Raw genomic sequence first — 17,586 nt, forward strand, 5'->3', positions numbered from 1 at the left:
TTACAGGTTACATTTTTTAGATCCATCTCATTCTAATTATTCATGTTTATGAAAATCTAATGCATTGCACATTGAATCTTTTTTTGTTACTGAAGCTGTAACCTTAATTACTGCTAAAACATTCTGAAACCCTATACTCCTATATTAATAATTATCAATTGGAGTATTAATGGAAAAAAAACGAAAAAGCTACTTGAGAATTTGAAGGTTATACTGTCAAACTGACTGAAGAACGAAATAACGATGTGAGATAATGAAGATAGTGTGTCTCATTGGCTAGTCAATTCCCATGATGCAAGGCGGTAAATAGTGTTAAAATTTGCTGATAAGTTTGCCGTTTGTTCGAAATACAAATGTAACTTCATGAATTTCGTTTTTTAAATGTGTCTGCTTAGAATGTAGAGTTTTGTTGCGTGGTAATTGTCATTGTTGTGCTGGTTTACCATTGTAACCGTGAGTTAAATGACTGTTACATTTGATAAGAACAGCTGGATTCTAGGAATGTTATTGAGTATGTAGTAAAGAGCTACGATTCTGCAGTAAATTGTTACTGCCAAGTGACTGAAGATCTGAGGCGTTTGAGGGCCTAAACATAATCATTTCATCATTAGTAAATAATAGTAAAATTACATTTAGAAGTTTACTTGTTGACGTACATACATGAAATAAAAGTGCACTTGAAAGTATTGTAATGTATACTTTGAGGTTCTTTAGGAAGTATACTTCATGAACTCAAAGTGCACTACACAGGTTACTTTAGAGTATTCCAAAGTATACTTTGAAGTACTTGAGGAAGTAAACTTGATGAACTGAAAGTGCACTACACAGGCTACTTTGCAGTATTCAAAAGTAAACCTTGAAATACACTACAAGTGTACTTTAAAGTGTACTAAATGACCTAAAAAGTGGGCAAATTCAGTTTACTTAGTACAAAAAAAGTATATAAATAAGTACACCGCTAGTATACTTTAAGTAACATGATACTAGTATACTTTTTATACTAAGTATACTTACAAAATAAACTTGAAGTATACTTCTTTTTTGTAAGGGTGACCTCTCCAAAAGTTGAAATTCATCATTATTGTTTCAACAAAACCAACGACTAATAACTTATGTTACTCTGTTAAAATGTTTAACCATTTATTAAACACATCCTGGATATAAAAAGAACAAAAATGAAATCTCATCACCAAAAAAGGTAATACTCAGCAAAACAATTGACTTTTAACCTCAACCATGACGTGCTCTCTTCCCTGCTGATATCCATCTCTGCACAACTCTGTCTGGCTGAAACTGAATCTTCTGGTCCCTCAATGCTAATATATAGAAGCTTCCATAGCATTTCATCAGTATGATACAAAGTACCCAAGTCGACACCATTCTTCTGCTGCAGTTCAATAGCCCTGAGGAACGAGGCAAATGGCTGGCCCGTCTTAATTACGTGATATGCCGTTGTTATAAGTCCTGCAATAACATAATGGGCATCTGCATTTAAATTCCTGACCAGCATGCTCAACGGCCTGCAAGATGGATTGTCAACCATCCGCTTAGCTGTCACGCACACCAGGTGCTGTCTACTAGCATGGCTGGTCAGGGATTGTTTTCCGAAAATTGTCAGTGCCTGTGTAAAAAGATCCAGTTTTGTCTGCTTTAGATGGGAACATAAGACAGACGACACAGTGCATCTTAGTTCCATTTAAAAAGTTGCTTCCGTTTGAGCTCGTAGCTCTACTTTGCTGCCATCTTCACTTTATTGTCTTGCGCCAGTCTCGCGCCAGTTGTAAAAAAATGTATCAAGATTATAGAATTACAATTTGACAACCACTCGTCACTCACTACTCAACTCTTGATTTGCCAACTGTGCGCCCCACGAGCTGAAAAGTTATTTATGCATTTAGCAGATAGCAAAACATATGAAGGATGTTAACTTTTACAATGCAAATTTTTATTCAATCAATAATGTGAGTGAGTTGCTGGTTCAACCGTCCCAACGTTACTTTTTACTGGCCCTGGGCCATCTGGCCATCATTAATGTCTGTAGAGATCTTGGGACAAAGCCACATTTTTTTTCTAAAACCAGGTTATAAGCCGCTTCGAATTATAAGCCGTACAACCATAAGAAAACTGTAAAATTGGGGTAGCCTACTAGCCGCGGCTTTATTTCCGAAAATCATATAAGTTTGTGATCAACATACATATTGTCTCAGGTTTCCCATCTTTTGCTAGTTTCTAGTGGGCTGAAATGTTTCTAACGGTGCGTTCACACTGCAGCGACGCAAATCGCTTGCCATCGCTCGCCTTCCCACAGTTCACCACGCTCGGGGGCGTTTCAAACAGATTCATGTAGAATGTAGTTCTCTAAAGTCACTGTTGTAGTTGTAATGGCCAAGTGTGCAGACTTGGGTTTACGTAGTGCTACTCGCAACATCGATCAAAATACAACTTGTATACAAAATACAAAACTGTTTAATAGACATACACGTTCACATGTGTAAAAAACGTTTTATTACATTACTCAGTCTCTGCTAATCTGTCGATACGATAGGGAGTTCCAGCCGGGCTAGTTAGTTACTACAGAACAAAGTTACGTAATGTCACTAAACTGAATTAGAAAGTACAAGCACCAAACACTTCGGCAACCTTGCGCCATGCTTAGTTTTTTTTAAATTAACATCTCTGTACGTATACAGCTATGTATCGTACAGGACTGGGTAAGCAACCACAAAAACGATTAGTTTCTCCTCCACCTTGAAACCTAGAAAGCTAGAAATGTTTACCATGGTTGCCACGTTACGAGAAACAAGAAAACACTCCGATTGGCCATCGCTAGGAAAATCGCTCCTCATTTGCATAAAGTTGAGAAAATCTCAACTCTGTCGCGTCGCGTCGCTACCCACAATGCACCACGCAAGCGATTCGCCTGGCTCCATAGAAAATGAATGGAAAACATGTCGTCGCTCGCATCGCGACGCTGCAGTGTGAACGCACCGTTACAGTCTAATATGTACATATTTATTTGATTTTATGTTATATGTTCAATGTGCCAGTAGTATGGTTTATGAGTGCTGTACTACATTTCATGATTATTTTCGACTGACTAAGCATTGTATGTATTTTCAGTCTCTCAAGGAGTAACTATTGTCTGATTAATGGGATTACATTTTAGCCCAGTTTGTAATCTTTGTAGTCCTTTGTAGGGGTACATTTGTTCTGTCTGTGAAAAAGGCCTTTGTTTTTCTAATCAGAAGATTGTCAGGCATATGTTAATTATAGGGCTGTGAAAAATAACGCATTAACGCGTTATGATTAAATTACAGGATTAATTTGTTATTTTTGTTTAACGCATTTAACGTAATATAACCACAATTCCACCCAATCTGTAACTTAAAAAAACTAAGATGGAACATCCAATAAAACCAAAGTGATATGCACACTCTGCGGCAGGGCTCCAGATTGCGACCAAATGGTTGCATTTTGCAACCAGTTTTTGAGCATTTTTTACAAGCACTCGCGCATGTGCGACCTACAAATGTTGAATTAATTGGGTGTGCACAATGTCAGCACACGTTAGCAACAACGCAGATACGTCGTTCTAGTAAGACAGCAATATCAGCTTTCCTTCTGCATTAGTAACGTACCTTAAAGTCTAGGAAAGTTGAGGCTATTTTTCGTAAGGTACCTATAAACCTAGCTAAAAGTCTTGGAAAGTTTAGGATATTTTTCGCTAGGTTCCAACGAACATGTCTTAATCTGCCAGACAAGTGGGTGCCCCTTTGTTCTTTTGGTGAGCAGTTTCACGAGCCCTTCTCACCCGGCGTCATTGAGCCTAGCAGCTAAATACTTATTTAATAGCGTTGCTACTGTATCCCTGCCTGTGTTTGAGCTGTTGCACTGTTATACTCGGCAAGTATCGTGTTGTGGTGTCGGAGGACTGATCGAAAAGTGCATCATACATTTAAGTCATTTAGCTAAGACTTGCATGAAAAGTACGTAATGTCACATTAAATAATGTATTTAAACTCGAGCTTAGGTTATATGGTGCGTTGCAGGGGCGATTCTAGGATCAGACCTAGGGGTGCTCAGCCCCCATTGAGAATGTGACATGAATACAGTGCCTTGCAAAAGTGCTATACGTAAACCCCCTTGCTAATATAAATCCCCAATTTCACTGGATAACAATTAATACATTTATGTATTATTATGCAAAATATTGAATGAAAAAACTAAGGATGTCCCTTTCTTCATGAACTACCAGCATTAAATGATAATAAACAATATATTTAAGAAAAAAATATATATATATTAGGCCTAAAAAGGATCTAAAATTGCCACTGAATTGTACCCTCTCCAGTTACATTAATAAATGCATTGCAGGTCAATATAACGTGTGTGTCCCTTAATTTTCTGCTTGCGCTCCTAAAATGTTCAGTCAGGGGCTACTGTGCTCCTAGTAAAAAAAGTCAGTCTGGAGCCCTGCTCTGCAGGAAGACGTTTTCGCTCTGGATAAGAGCGTCTGCTAAATGACTGAATGCTAAATGACTGAATGTTATCATTTCACCTAAGCAATACCAGCCTAAAGTAACCTATACCACCTCAACGCGAAGCATGCGTTGGTCGGCGAGGGGAGTTCAAGTAGAATGCGCCAAACCACCGAACAGCATAGGGCCCTCACTAAGTCTGTCTGTGACAAGGTGACTAGCACAGTTGCCAAATGTATTGCAAAAAGCTGTAGACCGATTGATATTGTTGAGGACGAGGGGTTCACCAAAGTTTTGCGAGTGGCAATGGGTGACTCGAACATCAAGGTACCGCAAAATCAAAGACGCACACTAATGACAAAAATTCGGAAAACCGGTAATATGTGATTAATCATGATTAATCCACAGAAACCTGTGATTAATTTGATTAAAAATGTTGATCATTTCACAGCCCTAGTTAATTACCATGGTATTCTCATCTTATTTTTTCCAAAGGTATGTGTTTGTTTTGAAGTGCCCCCATACCATGGTTGATTGTTGTTGATTGTTAAGTGCCTTAACTTTTTACCGTTTTTAGCATGATTTATTATGTATTTGGTAGCTGCAGAGCAGTAGAGTCTATTTACAAAATAAAAGTTTACACATCTGGTTATCCTTTCTGTCCTTGTCTCTCACACTGTATGGAGAGTGATGTTTTATGGAGTGATATCACCCTTTGCATTCTGCAATACATGCACATGGTTTAACATAGTTTTTGGCGCCGTCCTCTGGTAAATGTCTTATTTCAAGTACAATCTGAGGGGATTAATTATAAAATATGGGATTGTCCTTCCCAGTCATGTACAGAACCTTTTAAAATATTCAGACCCCTTCACTTTTTTTGACCTTTTGTTATTATAGAGTTTGAAATTAATCAGTATTTTCCATCCATCCAATCTAAACAACAATTATGTTGAGGCATAGATCTGTAAAACACTGTTAAAACATTTGAATTTCCCAGGACCACAAAGGGCTCCAGGTATATGAAATGAAAGGAGCTTGGAACCCCCTGTTGTGTTCCTAGAGCTTATCATCCTTCCAAGAAACTGGGCAACAAGGTCCTCTGTCAGGGAGATGACCAAGTTCCCAATAGCCATTGCACACATGGACTTAGATTTAGCAAATTTCACTTCAATGCCACGTGGAAAATCTTGCAAAAACATGAATAGGTAGTAAGCATTTCATGACCGATACCATTCCTACAGCACGATGCTATGAGGATGCTTCTCATTAGCAAGGACTGTGAGACTGGTCAAGATTAAAGGAATGATGACTAGAGCCAAATATCTATGTTGGATTTCCGAGTGACATTGGGACACGTTATAAATAATGGGTCTGAATACTTGTAGAAATATATATTTTGTATTCCACAAATGTTTTGGTTTGTAAAAGAAGTATTGACATATTGTGTAAGGATGGATTATTACTTATAATAGGCTATTACATCCCTTTTAAATTTAAATGAAAATTAATAAATTAAGTGTATGACAAAAAACTATGAAACGGTTTGAATACCTTCCAAAGTCGCTGTACTAAAATATTAGACATACTTTACCCCCTCCCCCTCTTTCTCTCTCTGGGAGTTTGAGTGTGGGTCTCAGTTATTGGAACAATATGTGATGATGTCCAAAGGCATGACAAAAAAAACATCGTTGAGGATGCAACCCAATGACAAGAGTGAAACAGCTGTATTCTCAGCATACTCCTTTCCCCTCAAACCCAAAATTGCAGTTCCACTCAAAACAAGTTTTTTATTTATTTTTTTACCTTTCAAAGGTCTGCTCTTTGCATTTGGATGATATTCAAAAAGACAACTAGTAGCTGAGGTTGCAGCCTTTTTTTCTTAAGTTGAGAAATGGCCATGCTACCTCAATGGATTCAAAGAAAAAGGAGGAGTTTAGATGAGGGCATTATGAGAGGAACCTGTGCCATCATGCTTTTTTATCTTCCAGTCTGCTTTCATCAGTCATGTTGACACTGGATACACCTTCACCACACAAAAAAGGTATTGATATGTTGACATCTTATAATTTTCTTTTTTTGAATGGTCAAAGCTGAACTTTTAATTGAACATGTTTTTGGCTTGGGTACCCATTCATTCATACATACACACACTGAAGTTCGCAGTCCCATTGTTGTTTTATGCAAAAGTCTGAAGCAGGATAGGACACACCAGAGACTTATGCAAATGATCCTCCATCTGTATGTGTGGGGGATTGAAAAGGTGAACGTTCCTCTACCAACCCACTTAGGTAAATGCAGATGAGCATCAGTTTTTCTGAAATTCCATTAATAGGACAAGAGGCATATATAAATGTGAAACTTTTTGGGGGATCTTCAAACTAAGGTGAGTTATCTTTTTATGCCATCATTAATTGTTTATTTATGAGTCCATTATGTTTAGGTTTTACATAACTAATCCATAATGTCATATAAATCTTTGTGCCGTGTTAATAATCTATGTGAATGTGGGTTGACTTGGTCTGTATTGTTTTGACTGTGAGAGATAGGCAAACAGGAGTAACTGTGGTGAACACTGAATGGGGATACCCTCCAACTTATGAATATGAGAACAGCAATCTCATGTGGGGGAAAACATTTGAAAGTACACAGCACATTAGAATAACCTCAAGATCATTTTACTTGTAGCACTGACTGCTGCATTGTTCCAGCAAAGGTACAATCCTTTAGGAAAATAAGCAGTATTTATCATTACAGATATTAAGATGAGCACTGACATAGTGGAGCAGTCTCACCATGAACAAACAGGTAAGCATGTTGTAGTTGACTATCATTTCATTATTTTCTCGGGAAGCATATCTCCAAACATTATGCCGACATATCTGGGAAAGTTATCATATTTGCTTTTAGTCACCTCTTTTGCCCTCGATGGTCATCTTTTCTTTCCTGTGAGTAAAAAAACCTATTAGTATTTAGTACTTAGTACTTGTTATACACAGTAAATACAGAGAGTATGTATTCAGTTATGTTACAGTCAAACATTTTAAAATACACATTGGTTTATGTTCTGTATTTTATCCTTGTCTAATCAATAATTTAAACACAATATTTTTGCCAAATGGTGTAGTTGATACTTACCTGGAAATATACTTTGTGAAATGAATGTTGGAGAAAATATAAATAATTAATTTAAATTAAAAAACAAAAAAAGAAAGACAACTTTGTCATAAAATTCTCTTAAATCTCAGAAAATAATCAGTGATGATGTCAGCATTTGCTTAATAGTATAGAACTAATTTAGCAAATGTGCTCATTGTTTCCCAAAAATCAAATAGCAACAGCCAAAAAGTTTTGTTGAAAACTTCATTTAGACACATTGCTGTCCATACCATTATCTTCCTCAATCTCACTTCATTGAAAAAAAGTCTGTGTTGACTCTGTCAGTTGGAAGGCCTACCAGGATGCCCCCGAGGCTGTTTGCAGAGAAGCACTCCAAGCCATTTGTTGTGTGCTGACACACTAGGTAGTAAAATACAGAACAAACTGCATGAAAAATGGAACTTAGATTCAAAACAAAAGAGAAGTGAATATTTTCATTTGTTTAACCCCTGAATTGGTCCAATTGCAGAAATGACAACTATAATCTTATCTTAATGATCTCAAAAACATTATTTACTCTCTGGAAATAAGACAGTCAATACTTATATTCAGAACCGTTCAAAGTGATAATATAAGTGTCAGAATCATTAAAAAATGTATTTAAAAGATTTTTACATTGAGTATTCTTTATGCTAAAATATCAGCCTTACTACTAAGATTTATTTATTTTATTTATTGTGCATAAAATGTTGGTTAGAAAGATATTTCTCTGTATGTAAGTAAATGGATGTCCCCTAAGCAAATCAAGTTATCAAATAAAAAATGACTTGTAAATGGACTCGTAACTGAAATCCTAAAAACAGAATCATGCATCAGTAGACTATTTGAGTTTCTTTGAATGCTCTCAATAAAAAGAAAGAACTGTTCTTAAACATTTGTACACATTATCTTTTGTTAGTAGCTTATCCCGTTCGCTGTTTCCGCAGTATCACTATCCATACGCAATGCACAATATAAGACCTAGATTTTGTCACTTTGTGACAAATGTGATGTGATGAAATGCAGAGCACCCATTAAGGTCTAGATCACAGAGTCATTTTGTATGTATGTGTGTTTGTGTTAGTATACTAGTGTTGAGAAATAGAGAGACACAGACATACAGATGCACCTGTGGGTCTGTAAACATTAAAATGGAAGGGCCTGAAAAGGTTACCATGGTTACAGTCAGCTCATTTGCATGGGTTGATGATTTCCATACTGGAAGTTTGGTCGTAGAGAGGGGTTGGATTTCCATATTGTGGGTCTAGTAGGCATGCCACCCACCGCAAACTCCCAGAGGTCCCATTTGACATTCAAATAAGGGAAGATTACCTGCCTTGGCACAGTACACCTTTGAACCCAGGCATGTATCATGCTTTTTTTTCTAGAAAGGAAAGGGTTTACTTGAGATTTTTTTCATTTTGGACAAGGCATTATTCACCACTGTAATGTTATGGTGCTTGTACCATAGAAAAAAAAGACACAACATGATGGTACATAAATTGTGTTTATGGTGTTTTTTCTTTGCAGACATTGAACAAAATGGCATTGACTTCTCAAGACAAGTGAGTATTTATTTCCACACTTTTCTTCAGAACTAAACTTTCCTAAATGGAAATGATCTTAATAAACATAGGTTAACATAAATGACCTTTTGTCAATTCATAATAACATCCTTAACATAGCTTTTACTCCAAACCCTGACTGAGTTGCCATACAGTAACTGAACAAGTATTGCCAGTATTGTTTATGCTTGAGAGAATCTTTCTAGTAGATGTTTACCAGCCCACCTGTCCACAGTCATTATAAAAAAGGACGTCAAACTAACATTAAAGATAAGCACATTCTCCCATATCTGGGTACATAGCCTAATGTGACATTCAGTATTGTACTACAGCCCCTGAAATTGACTTTGGTTAAACCCTTAAGGAAAAAAATTGGTTTCTTAGTTTATTTTACTGTTTAAACATTTCAAACAACTTCTGGCTATTCTGAACATCCCTCAAATATTCCTTCAAACTTTGGCAAAATGGGTGATTGAGTTTAGCCTGTAGTCCTCATAGTTACAGGAACTGCCCTAAGCTTTGGAATACATTTGCATAGCCGACTGCATTGCCCGAGGGGAGGGTGGGACTGTATTGCTGTTTGTATCTCGTGTAGCAAGTCCTGCAATCTAACTTAACCGGTTCAAGAGCTCACATGCATGTGAATGCACACACAAACACATGCACACAAACACACACCATCCACTATTAGAACACAGGTGAATGTCAACTTAGGGTAGTTCTGTAGAAACCGTCAATTAAATCCATGGAGAGGAAAAAAGGTTTATAGTTGCATAGTCTTTGTTCAAGGAAAATGTCTTCCTCTTAAAGTAGGAGGAGTGTCATTTGTGGTGGTGTTTTGTTGCCAGATCAAGACAGAGGACATCAATGACTCCCCTCACTCAGTCACCTCTCTGAAGACATGTCATCTGACACAAGGCTCACCAGTGCATGGTGGTCAGCTGAGCGGGGTGAGACACTATGGTTATACTCTGTCTCAATATATGCATGCACACTACATGTTGTACTGCGATGCAGGACTGGCACTTATTGGCACAAGCTAACTATTCTTGAGTGTGTGTGGGCATGCATGTCCGTGTGTTGTAACCTCCATGGAGAGTCCCAGGATACATATGTATAGTAACACTACCCAGGAATAAAAAGGGGCAGGACTGGGAGGGTCCGAGAACCTCCATTAGTCTTAGGACCCACAGTTTGGGTGGTCTCACAAAATTGACCTTTTACATAATGTATCACATAGGGATGCACCAATATTGAAATTTTGGCCGATAGCAATAACCGCTAAGTCTTTATATGTGGAAGCTGATAACCGATACATGCCGATCAATATAGAGTCAAAGTCTGGTTACAAAAACAAAAGGCAAACAAATATAGTGGATAACGGCTTTGATTAAAACCTTAACTGCGTAAAACATCTAGATCTTTCTTTTACCAAAATGATTAGATTTTTACATTTTACAAAAAAATAAGTGGTTCAACGTGTGGAAATTACCCATAATTTATCGGTTTTAATTTATCAACCACATTTTGTTATCGAACCGATAACAATGGGCCTCATTCACCAATATCTTCCTAAGTTATTTCTTAAATTTGTTCCTAAGAAGGTTCCTAAGAAAAATCTACGTGTGATTCATGAAGCGTTCTTAAACAGACAGCAGAATTGTTCGCAGGTGTGTTCTTAGAATGATGAATCCCAATATTTCGTAAGTCGAAAGCTTGTTGCTCCTATTTAGCATAGGTAAACGGCCCGTTAATTCCCATAAAAGGGCATGATATGGCAGGGCCGTGTGCACACTCAGAGAAATGTCAAAACGGCGTGGTAAAGACGGTGGAGGCCTCAACAAAAGACAGAAAAACGTAATAATAATTCTGAAGTGGAGGTACAGCTGCAAGAAGTTAGCGACAAACGACACATCATATTTACGTAATAGCGTCGGCTGTGGATACAAATCAGTAAACAAAACCGATGCATGGTATGCAATTACTCATGCAGTGAATGCTGTATCTGGAGAAGTGCGCAGAACTGATGAAGTAAAAAAAAACAAAATTTTAATTTAAATCTGAATTCTTAAGCAAAAAAACAGACTGTTTTTGACTGTTACAAATATCCATGAGGACTGCTCTTGGTAGCCTAAAGCGTTCCAACAGGTAGCCTACTCGTCGCTCTCTGCAAATACATCGGTATGGTCAAGGAAGATGTGATCCCTCCTCAGGGAACAAAAATCGATTGTTTTGGTCTTGGTTAAGCTTGTGTGTAAAAGAAGTTCAAGCATTTAAAATTTGTGTTTACTCTATGCATTTTGTGTCAAAGCAACAAGAAATGTGTTAATTGTACAGCCTACACAGACGCATGTTGTGCTCACTGTGTCAAGAGTTTAGGAAACTTGTTAAAGGTATTGAAAAAACTTTCATAGTGAAATACTGTATTTATATAGGCCTAGCACAATTCATACACAATGGAAATTCCAAGTGCATTACAAATTAGCAGAAGTGTAAGTGGAGTGTGTAATTATTAAAACAAACAAACAAAAAAAGTGTAAAATTATGAAAATTATTAGTTGGAAAATTATAAAGGAAAGAAATATTCAATTTTAAATTATAAAGGACGAAAAAGGTATAACTATTTATTTTGCGCAAACATGTCAGCTCTCAATTGTGCTTAAGAGTGCTCTTTGGTGTGCGTAAATTCTGTTCTTACCTAATAACAAATCTCAAATAAGAAAACATTAGTGAATGCCAGAATCTTCGTGAAAACTGCGTAAGTGGGGTTTGAGAACAAATTTGTTCGTAAAAACATTTGGTGAATGAGGCCCAGTGACACTAAAAATAGACATTTAGCGGCAAATACAAATATGGCCGCCGATATATCGTGCATCCCTAGTATCACATTAGTAAGGCTTCATAAATGTGAATATCAAATAGGCTTACGTTATGTTTTTGTCCATAATTTTCCAATTCCAAATGTAGGATTTCATAACAAAACAATAATAAGTGGAAAAAAGTAAAGAATAAGATTTATGGGTTATGAAATTTAAGAAGAGACCCCCCCCCTGTCACTATGCCTGTTCTACAGGAGCTGCCCTCCCTACATACCATGCAACAACTGGTCCTGATGCCAGGAGCTCACCCATCATCCTTCCTGCTCTCACAGACTCAGACAAACCACCAAGGTAAATACCCATGTGTATCTATAAATATATTGATAAACACTGTATTATTACGTCAACAGACTAATCCTTTTATTAGACTGAATTCAGTCACTCTCTACTAGTCATAGGGATTAGTCAACAGTTCAGCACCAACCCTCCCAATAATAAAAAAAAAACTAGGTGATCAATTGCTGAAACACTCTTTATTTTAATTAATTGTTTTATTAGCTCTATCTTTCTGCTGCTGTAAACACCCAATATCTCGTTCAGCACTTTTGCAGCAAAACCTCTTGTCCCTGCCGTCCCAGAGTCAGTCAGGCCTCTTGCAGCACCAGCCTGGATTAGCTCTCACACCCCAGGTAAACCTAACCCTGAGGGGGAGAAGGTCTCATCCCACAGTACCACATCACTCACTTTTGTATACGTGGATGAAAAGTGCCTAGATCAACTATGAGGTTCATTTGCTGCCATAATCCCAGTCAAGGTGAAATGCTCACAACCTTTTAATTCCAAACAAATGGATCCATTGCATGGTCCACTGTCCTTAATGCTGCATCCCCTTTGTGTGCCTCTTTTCCCAGGCCATGAGTCGTTCAGGTCTGTCTGGCTCGTCCATGGAGGGCCATCTGGACATGTCCCACCTACAGGTGCCTAAACACATGGGTGTTACCCAACAGGATGAACCTAGTGACCTGGAGGAACTGGAGCAATTTGCCAAGGCCTTCAAACAGAGACGTATTAAACTGGGCTTCACTCAGGTACAGTATGTACCAGACAATGGTGCCTGTAGCTAACGCATTGATGTGTGGGATATAGTTTACTCACACATTGGCAAATTAATGTTTATAATTTATGTATTTTTGATTTTGGGATAGTGGATAGATGTGTATTACAGATATATATTACAAAGTGCTTGTATGCTTGTGTTTTTTGAAGGGGGATGTAGGTCTGGCTATGGGAAAACTGTATGGGAACGACTTCAGCCAAACGACTATCTCACGTTTCGAGGCCCTTAACCTGAGCTTTAAGAACATGTGCAAACTGAAGCCCTTACTTGAAAAGTGGTTAAGTGATGCAGGTAGAGTGCAGCATGAGCATCAGCATCGACATGCTTCATCATTATGTATATGAGAAATGCAATGTTTATCTTTCAATGCCTCAAATGGTTTTGATTTGTGTATTTGAACTGAAACTACTTTGGTTAATGTTGCCCTTATCAATGTTTCCCTGTTAGAGAACTCTCCATCGGATCCTATGAGCGCCTCTGCCTCTCTCCCTCCCTTAATGGAAGGATATGGCAGGAAGAGGAAAAAGAGGACGAGTATCGAAACCAACATCAAGCTAACCCTGGAAAAACGCTTTATGGACGTAAGTTTGTGATGTCATCTACAGTATCTCCAATGAAGCAGAAACACTAAAAGCAGTGTTAAGTCATCCTTTTGTCAGAGTGCTGAAATGTGCAAGTGACAGAACATTTATATTGTATGTATTCTAAAGATAAATGTCACCATCATGTTTATTCTACGTCGCAGTATTCCTAAAACCATTGTTCAATAATTATTGATGTGGTAAAGTTTGTAGTTTAGAGTGGAAATAGCAAGCAGCACATTGTTATGACAACATAATTTACATTTGTTCAGAACCCCAAGCCCAACTCCGAGGAGATCACTCTGATCTCAGACCAACTGTCCATGGAGAAAGAGGTGGTCCGTGTCTGGTTTTGTAACCGCAGACAGAAAGAGAAAAGAATCTACTGCCCTGTGTCCAACTCACCTATGAAGTCTCATAACTTCAACTCGAGAATGGTGAGCCACAAAATTAGCTGAATTTTAGCAGGTATCTCTACCAGTGCCATTTTAGAATTATGTTTATGTTTTGTTTTCTAAGAATATAATGTAAAAGAGCTCAGGATTGTAAACAAGTTAATTTGTAGCTTCTGTTGGCTGACTGTAGGCATTGTGTGAATCAAAAGCATTTCATTGAGCTGAACTGTGAAATTATAATATTGTAGATTGTACTATTGTGGAATTGTGTCATACAGACTGCTCTTTGACATTAACAACTATTATACTGTCAGAACTGTGCACTTTTAGACCTTAATTACTACTGGACTTAACATCTGAACTACTTTATTGTTGTTTTGGTCAGTGTCAGGTAAATGAACAAATATAAATGTAAACTGTAATGTGTTTTTCCTCATCAGCCATCATGTAACACATTATTTCAGGCGTCCACATCTAGATCATACAGCCCTCTTGCTTCAGGGGGAGGTAAGTATTACACTTAAAACACTCTGTGACATTCTGTGACAAGATGATACTACACGATGAGCATAAAAACACATATTAAATACATTTGTATTGTCAAATTCCTTCAAAGTACAGTTCAGAAACTTACATCCAGTGTTGGGTGTAACGCGGTACAGTAGTCAGACTACTTTTGTTAGGTAACGAGTAACTTAACGCGTTTCTTATTTAATTGAATGAATCCGTTACTAGTTCCTTGTTCAAACAAGTAACGCGTTACTTAATTTAGTCTTTTGGTCGAGAGCACTCAGCATGGAGCTAAAAGTCTAGGAAAGTTGAGGATACTTTTCGCTAGGTACCTACGAAAACTTCCCCTTTGTTCTTTTGGTGCGCAGTCTCACGAGCCCAATTTACCCGGCGTCATGGAGCCGACCAGCTAAATAGTTATTTAAGACTTGCATGTACAGGCCTACGTAATGTCACATTAAATAATGTATTGAACTCAAGCTTGTGTGATGTGTTGCTGTATTGTTCAGTGGTTTCGGTTTAGGATTATATTACATTAAGAAAAATAGTCTGGTTCAGTACATAAGTGAACACCCTTTTGCTACCATATACCTACCTATAGTTTAGCTTCGTTTTGCTCCTAGATTCAAACCTAGCCCTTGTAGAGCTAGCTAACTACTAGACTTCTGCCTGACATTTTACAACATTATTTATTGATTAAAGAGTTTCTTGATTGAAGAACTTCACGCAAATATTGCTTTTCATTACAGTGGATTATTACCTTGATCAGTCTTGCTGTATAATGAGGATTGATCATGTTATATGCGAGTGACACTGAATATTCAGTACAATATGTACTATTGCTGAGGCCAACCCATTAAATGTGCCTTCTGGGCATAGTAGTGACCAAGGTGAATTGTCTTAGAAATAAGACTTTTCTTAATGTAACGCAAAAGTAACTTAACGCCTTACTCTCTACAGCAAGTAACTAAGTAACGTAACCAGTTACTTTACAAGGAATGTAACTAGTAACTGTAATTAGTTACTTTAAAAAGTAACGTTACCCAACACTGCTTACATCCATGTGTATCCATACTCTTAAGAGCATAATTTATATTGAAACGTCGGCTGTCTGTGTTCCTCTGTGTTTCAGTATCGTCCAGTTCCTCTCCCAGTAGTCCCAGTCGCGGGCCTTCCCCAGGCACTCTCTCTTCCACCACCACTACTCTGACCTCCCAGGTCAACCAGTCCTACAGCACTCCAGGGTGTGTGACAGTCAAACTCCCTGGTTTTCATGCACTTAAACACATACAGAAATCAGATGAACCCTATTGACTGGCAACAAAATATGATATTAGATATATATGCTGTGTTTTAATTTCAGGTCATGGTATCGAACATGGAACCCAGCATCCTATCACCACTGAGAGATACTTCATTAGTAACTGTCCACAATTATTCTGATAACGCAGACAAACTGCTGATGTCAGTAGAGTGAAAGGAAATATGTACCTACAACTGTAATATAAAATAAATTATACAATTGGTATCAAATACACATTAATGCAACTGTTTTTTCACTGTGATAATCTGTGAGATGCACAACAGCTAAATTATTGCCAGAAAAAAATCCCTACACAGTTGCAAAGTTCATACCAGTTTTGTAAAACTTGCAAAGAAAGTTACATCTATGCAATTTCTTTGTTTACAAATTACCATAAATGCAAAAGAGTATTGCATTGAAAAATGTATACGTAAACACTTGTTATGGGCAATAAAGAGCGGCAATACTACAAATGTTTAAAATCTCTGTCACTAAAATCTCTAAATTGGGCATTGCAGGTGAACTGACTTGAGCGACATGTTTAGGCTACAGTATGAACATTTTAACTGTTCCCTTTGTTATTTATCATGAGTTATGGTGTGTGACGGTACTGTGTGAAGGTGTACATATTACAATGTAAGACAACAATTGTATATGTTGTCCATTGCTTGTATTTTTTTTATATTTGTATGTATTTGTTTGAACATTAGTGACATTGGTAAAAGTTAGGAGTGTATAGATTTTGGGGAAAAATAAAGTTTCTTCTGATCAATATTTGGTGGCCAAGTCGCAAAGCGATAAAGCTACTTAAGTGTTTCTACCTTTTCTTATTAGGGTTCTTCTGGTAGGAGAACCCTATTGTTATTGGTGATATTATTAGGGTTCTTCCGGTAAGAGAAAACGTATTGTTATTGTGGTATTATTATTATTATTAGGGTTCCTCCGGTAGGAGAACCATATTGTTAGTGGTGGTATTATTAGGATTCCTCCGTAAGGAGGAAACCTATTGTTATTGTTAGTTTTATTAGGATTCCTCCGTGAGGAAGGTTTTTTTATTTTATTCTAGTACCATGGGAGTCAATGGCAGCCCCTAGAACCATATGGTAACTTTTTGTGAAATTTGGCACACTCATTAAGGACATTCCCTTCTTTATTCACACCAAGTTTCATGTCTCCCATTAGACAACTCTAGCACCATCAATGGGTCAAAGTTGGACTTGTGTTTACAAACGCATAGGTGGCGCTACAGGCCACGCCTTGAAGGACAAAGATACAAGGCTTTCTGGAATGGATAGGCTCACCAAGCCTCCTCCCTTCACTTCTTGGCTTGAAATAAAGGCCCTTGTGGATCTTGATGGTATTGCATTTCAGATTTGGTATCCCATTGGTAATTCTGCAGCATTGATTTTTCTATACAGTTACAATTTGTCAAGAATATACATTTTTCAATGGTTCGCAATATTTTGGAGGATTACTGCTTGCAGTTATGTTTATAAGGGGCCAAGCAGCGAAGCTGCGAGGCACCTATTGTTATTGTTAGTATTTTTATTAGGGGCCAAGCAGCAGCAAAGCTGTACATGTTGAATGGGAGTCTATGGAGGTAAACGGCTAAATTTGTCGATCATGATTGTCGTTGAGAAATCTCCGATTTGATTGTAGTTTTTGCATGTTCAACATGGA

The 17,586-nt window shown here is 37.5% G+C and overlaps 1 protein-coding gene across 2 annotated transcripts; it reads left to right on the forward strand.

Moving 5' to 3' along the window:
- Positions 1–6,746: 6,746 nt before the first annotated feature.
- On the forward strand, positions 6,747–16,666 carry pou2f3 (POU class 2 homeobox 3). Of its 2 annotated transcripts, XM_084698312.1 has the most exons (13): positions 6,747–6,864; positions 7,236–7,286; positions 9,147–9,181; positions 10,030–10,131; positions 12,255–12,351; positions 12,601–12,689; positions 12,912–13,088; positions 13,267–13,408; positions 13,565–13,698; positions 13,971–14,135; positions 14,534–14,600; positions 15,736–15,847; positions 15,967–16,666. In XM_084698312.1, the coding sequence occupies exons 2-13, from the start codon at positions 7,244–7,246 to the stop codon at positions 16,007–16,009; spliced, it is 1,206 nt and encodes a 401-aa protein (XP_084554438.1). In that variant the 5' UTR covers positions 6,747–6,864; positions 7,236–7,243; the 3' UTR covers positions 16,010–16,666. The 2 variants fall into 2 exon arrangements, with proteins under 2 accessions (XP_084554438.1, XP_084554439.1); XM_084698313.1 differs by lacking the exon at positions 6,747–6,864 and having other exon boundaries at positions 7,203–7,286.
- The last annotated feature ends 920 nt before the right edge of the window (positions 16,667–17,586 follow it).

This window comes from Hypomesus nipponensis, chromosome 5, assembly GCF_054491055.1.
Source record: "Hypomesus nipponensis isolate SF chromosome 5, ASM5449105v1, whole genome shotgun sequence".
Classification (NCBI taxonomy): Eukaryota; Metazoa; Chordata; class Actinopteri; order Osmeriformes; family Osmeridae; genus Hypomesus; species Hypomesus nipponensis.

What these genes read in the sequence shown, in the direction of transcription:
- pou2f3 (XM_084698312.1), top strand. Translation starts at nt 7,244, where the DNA reads ATGAGCACTGACATAGTGGAGCAGTCTCACCATGAACAAACAG. An exon ending in GCATTGACTTCTCAAGACAA is followed by an intron (nt 9,182 to 10,029) that starts GTGAGTATTTAT and finishes TTTTGTTGCCAG; the next exon opens with ATCAAGACAGAGGACATCAA. An exon ending in GATTAGCTCTCACACCCCAG is followed by an intron (nt 12,690 to 12,911) that starts GTAAACCTAACC and finishes CTCTTTTCCCAG; the next exon opens with GCCATGAGTCGTTCAGGTCT.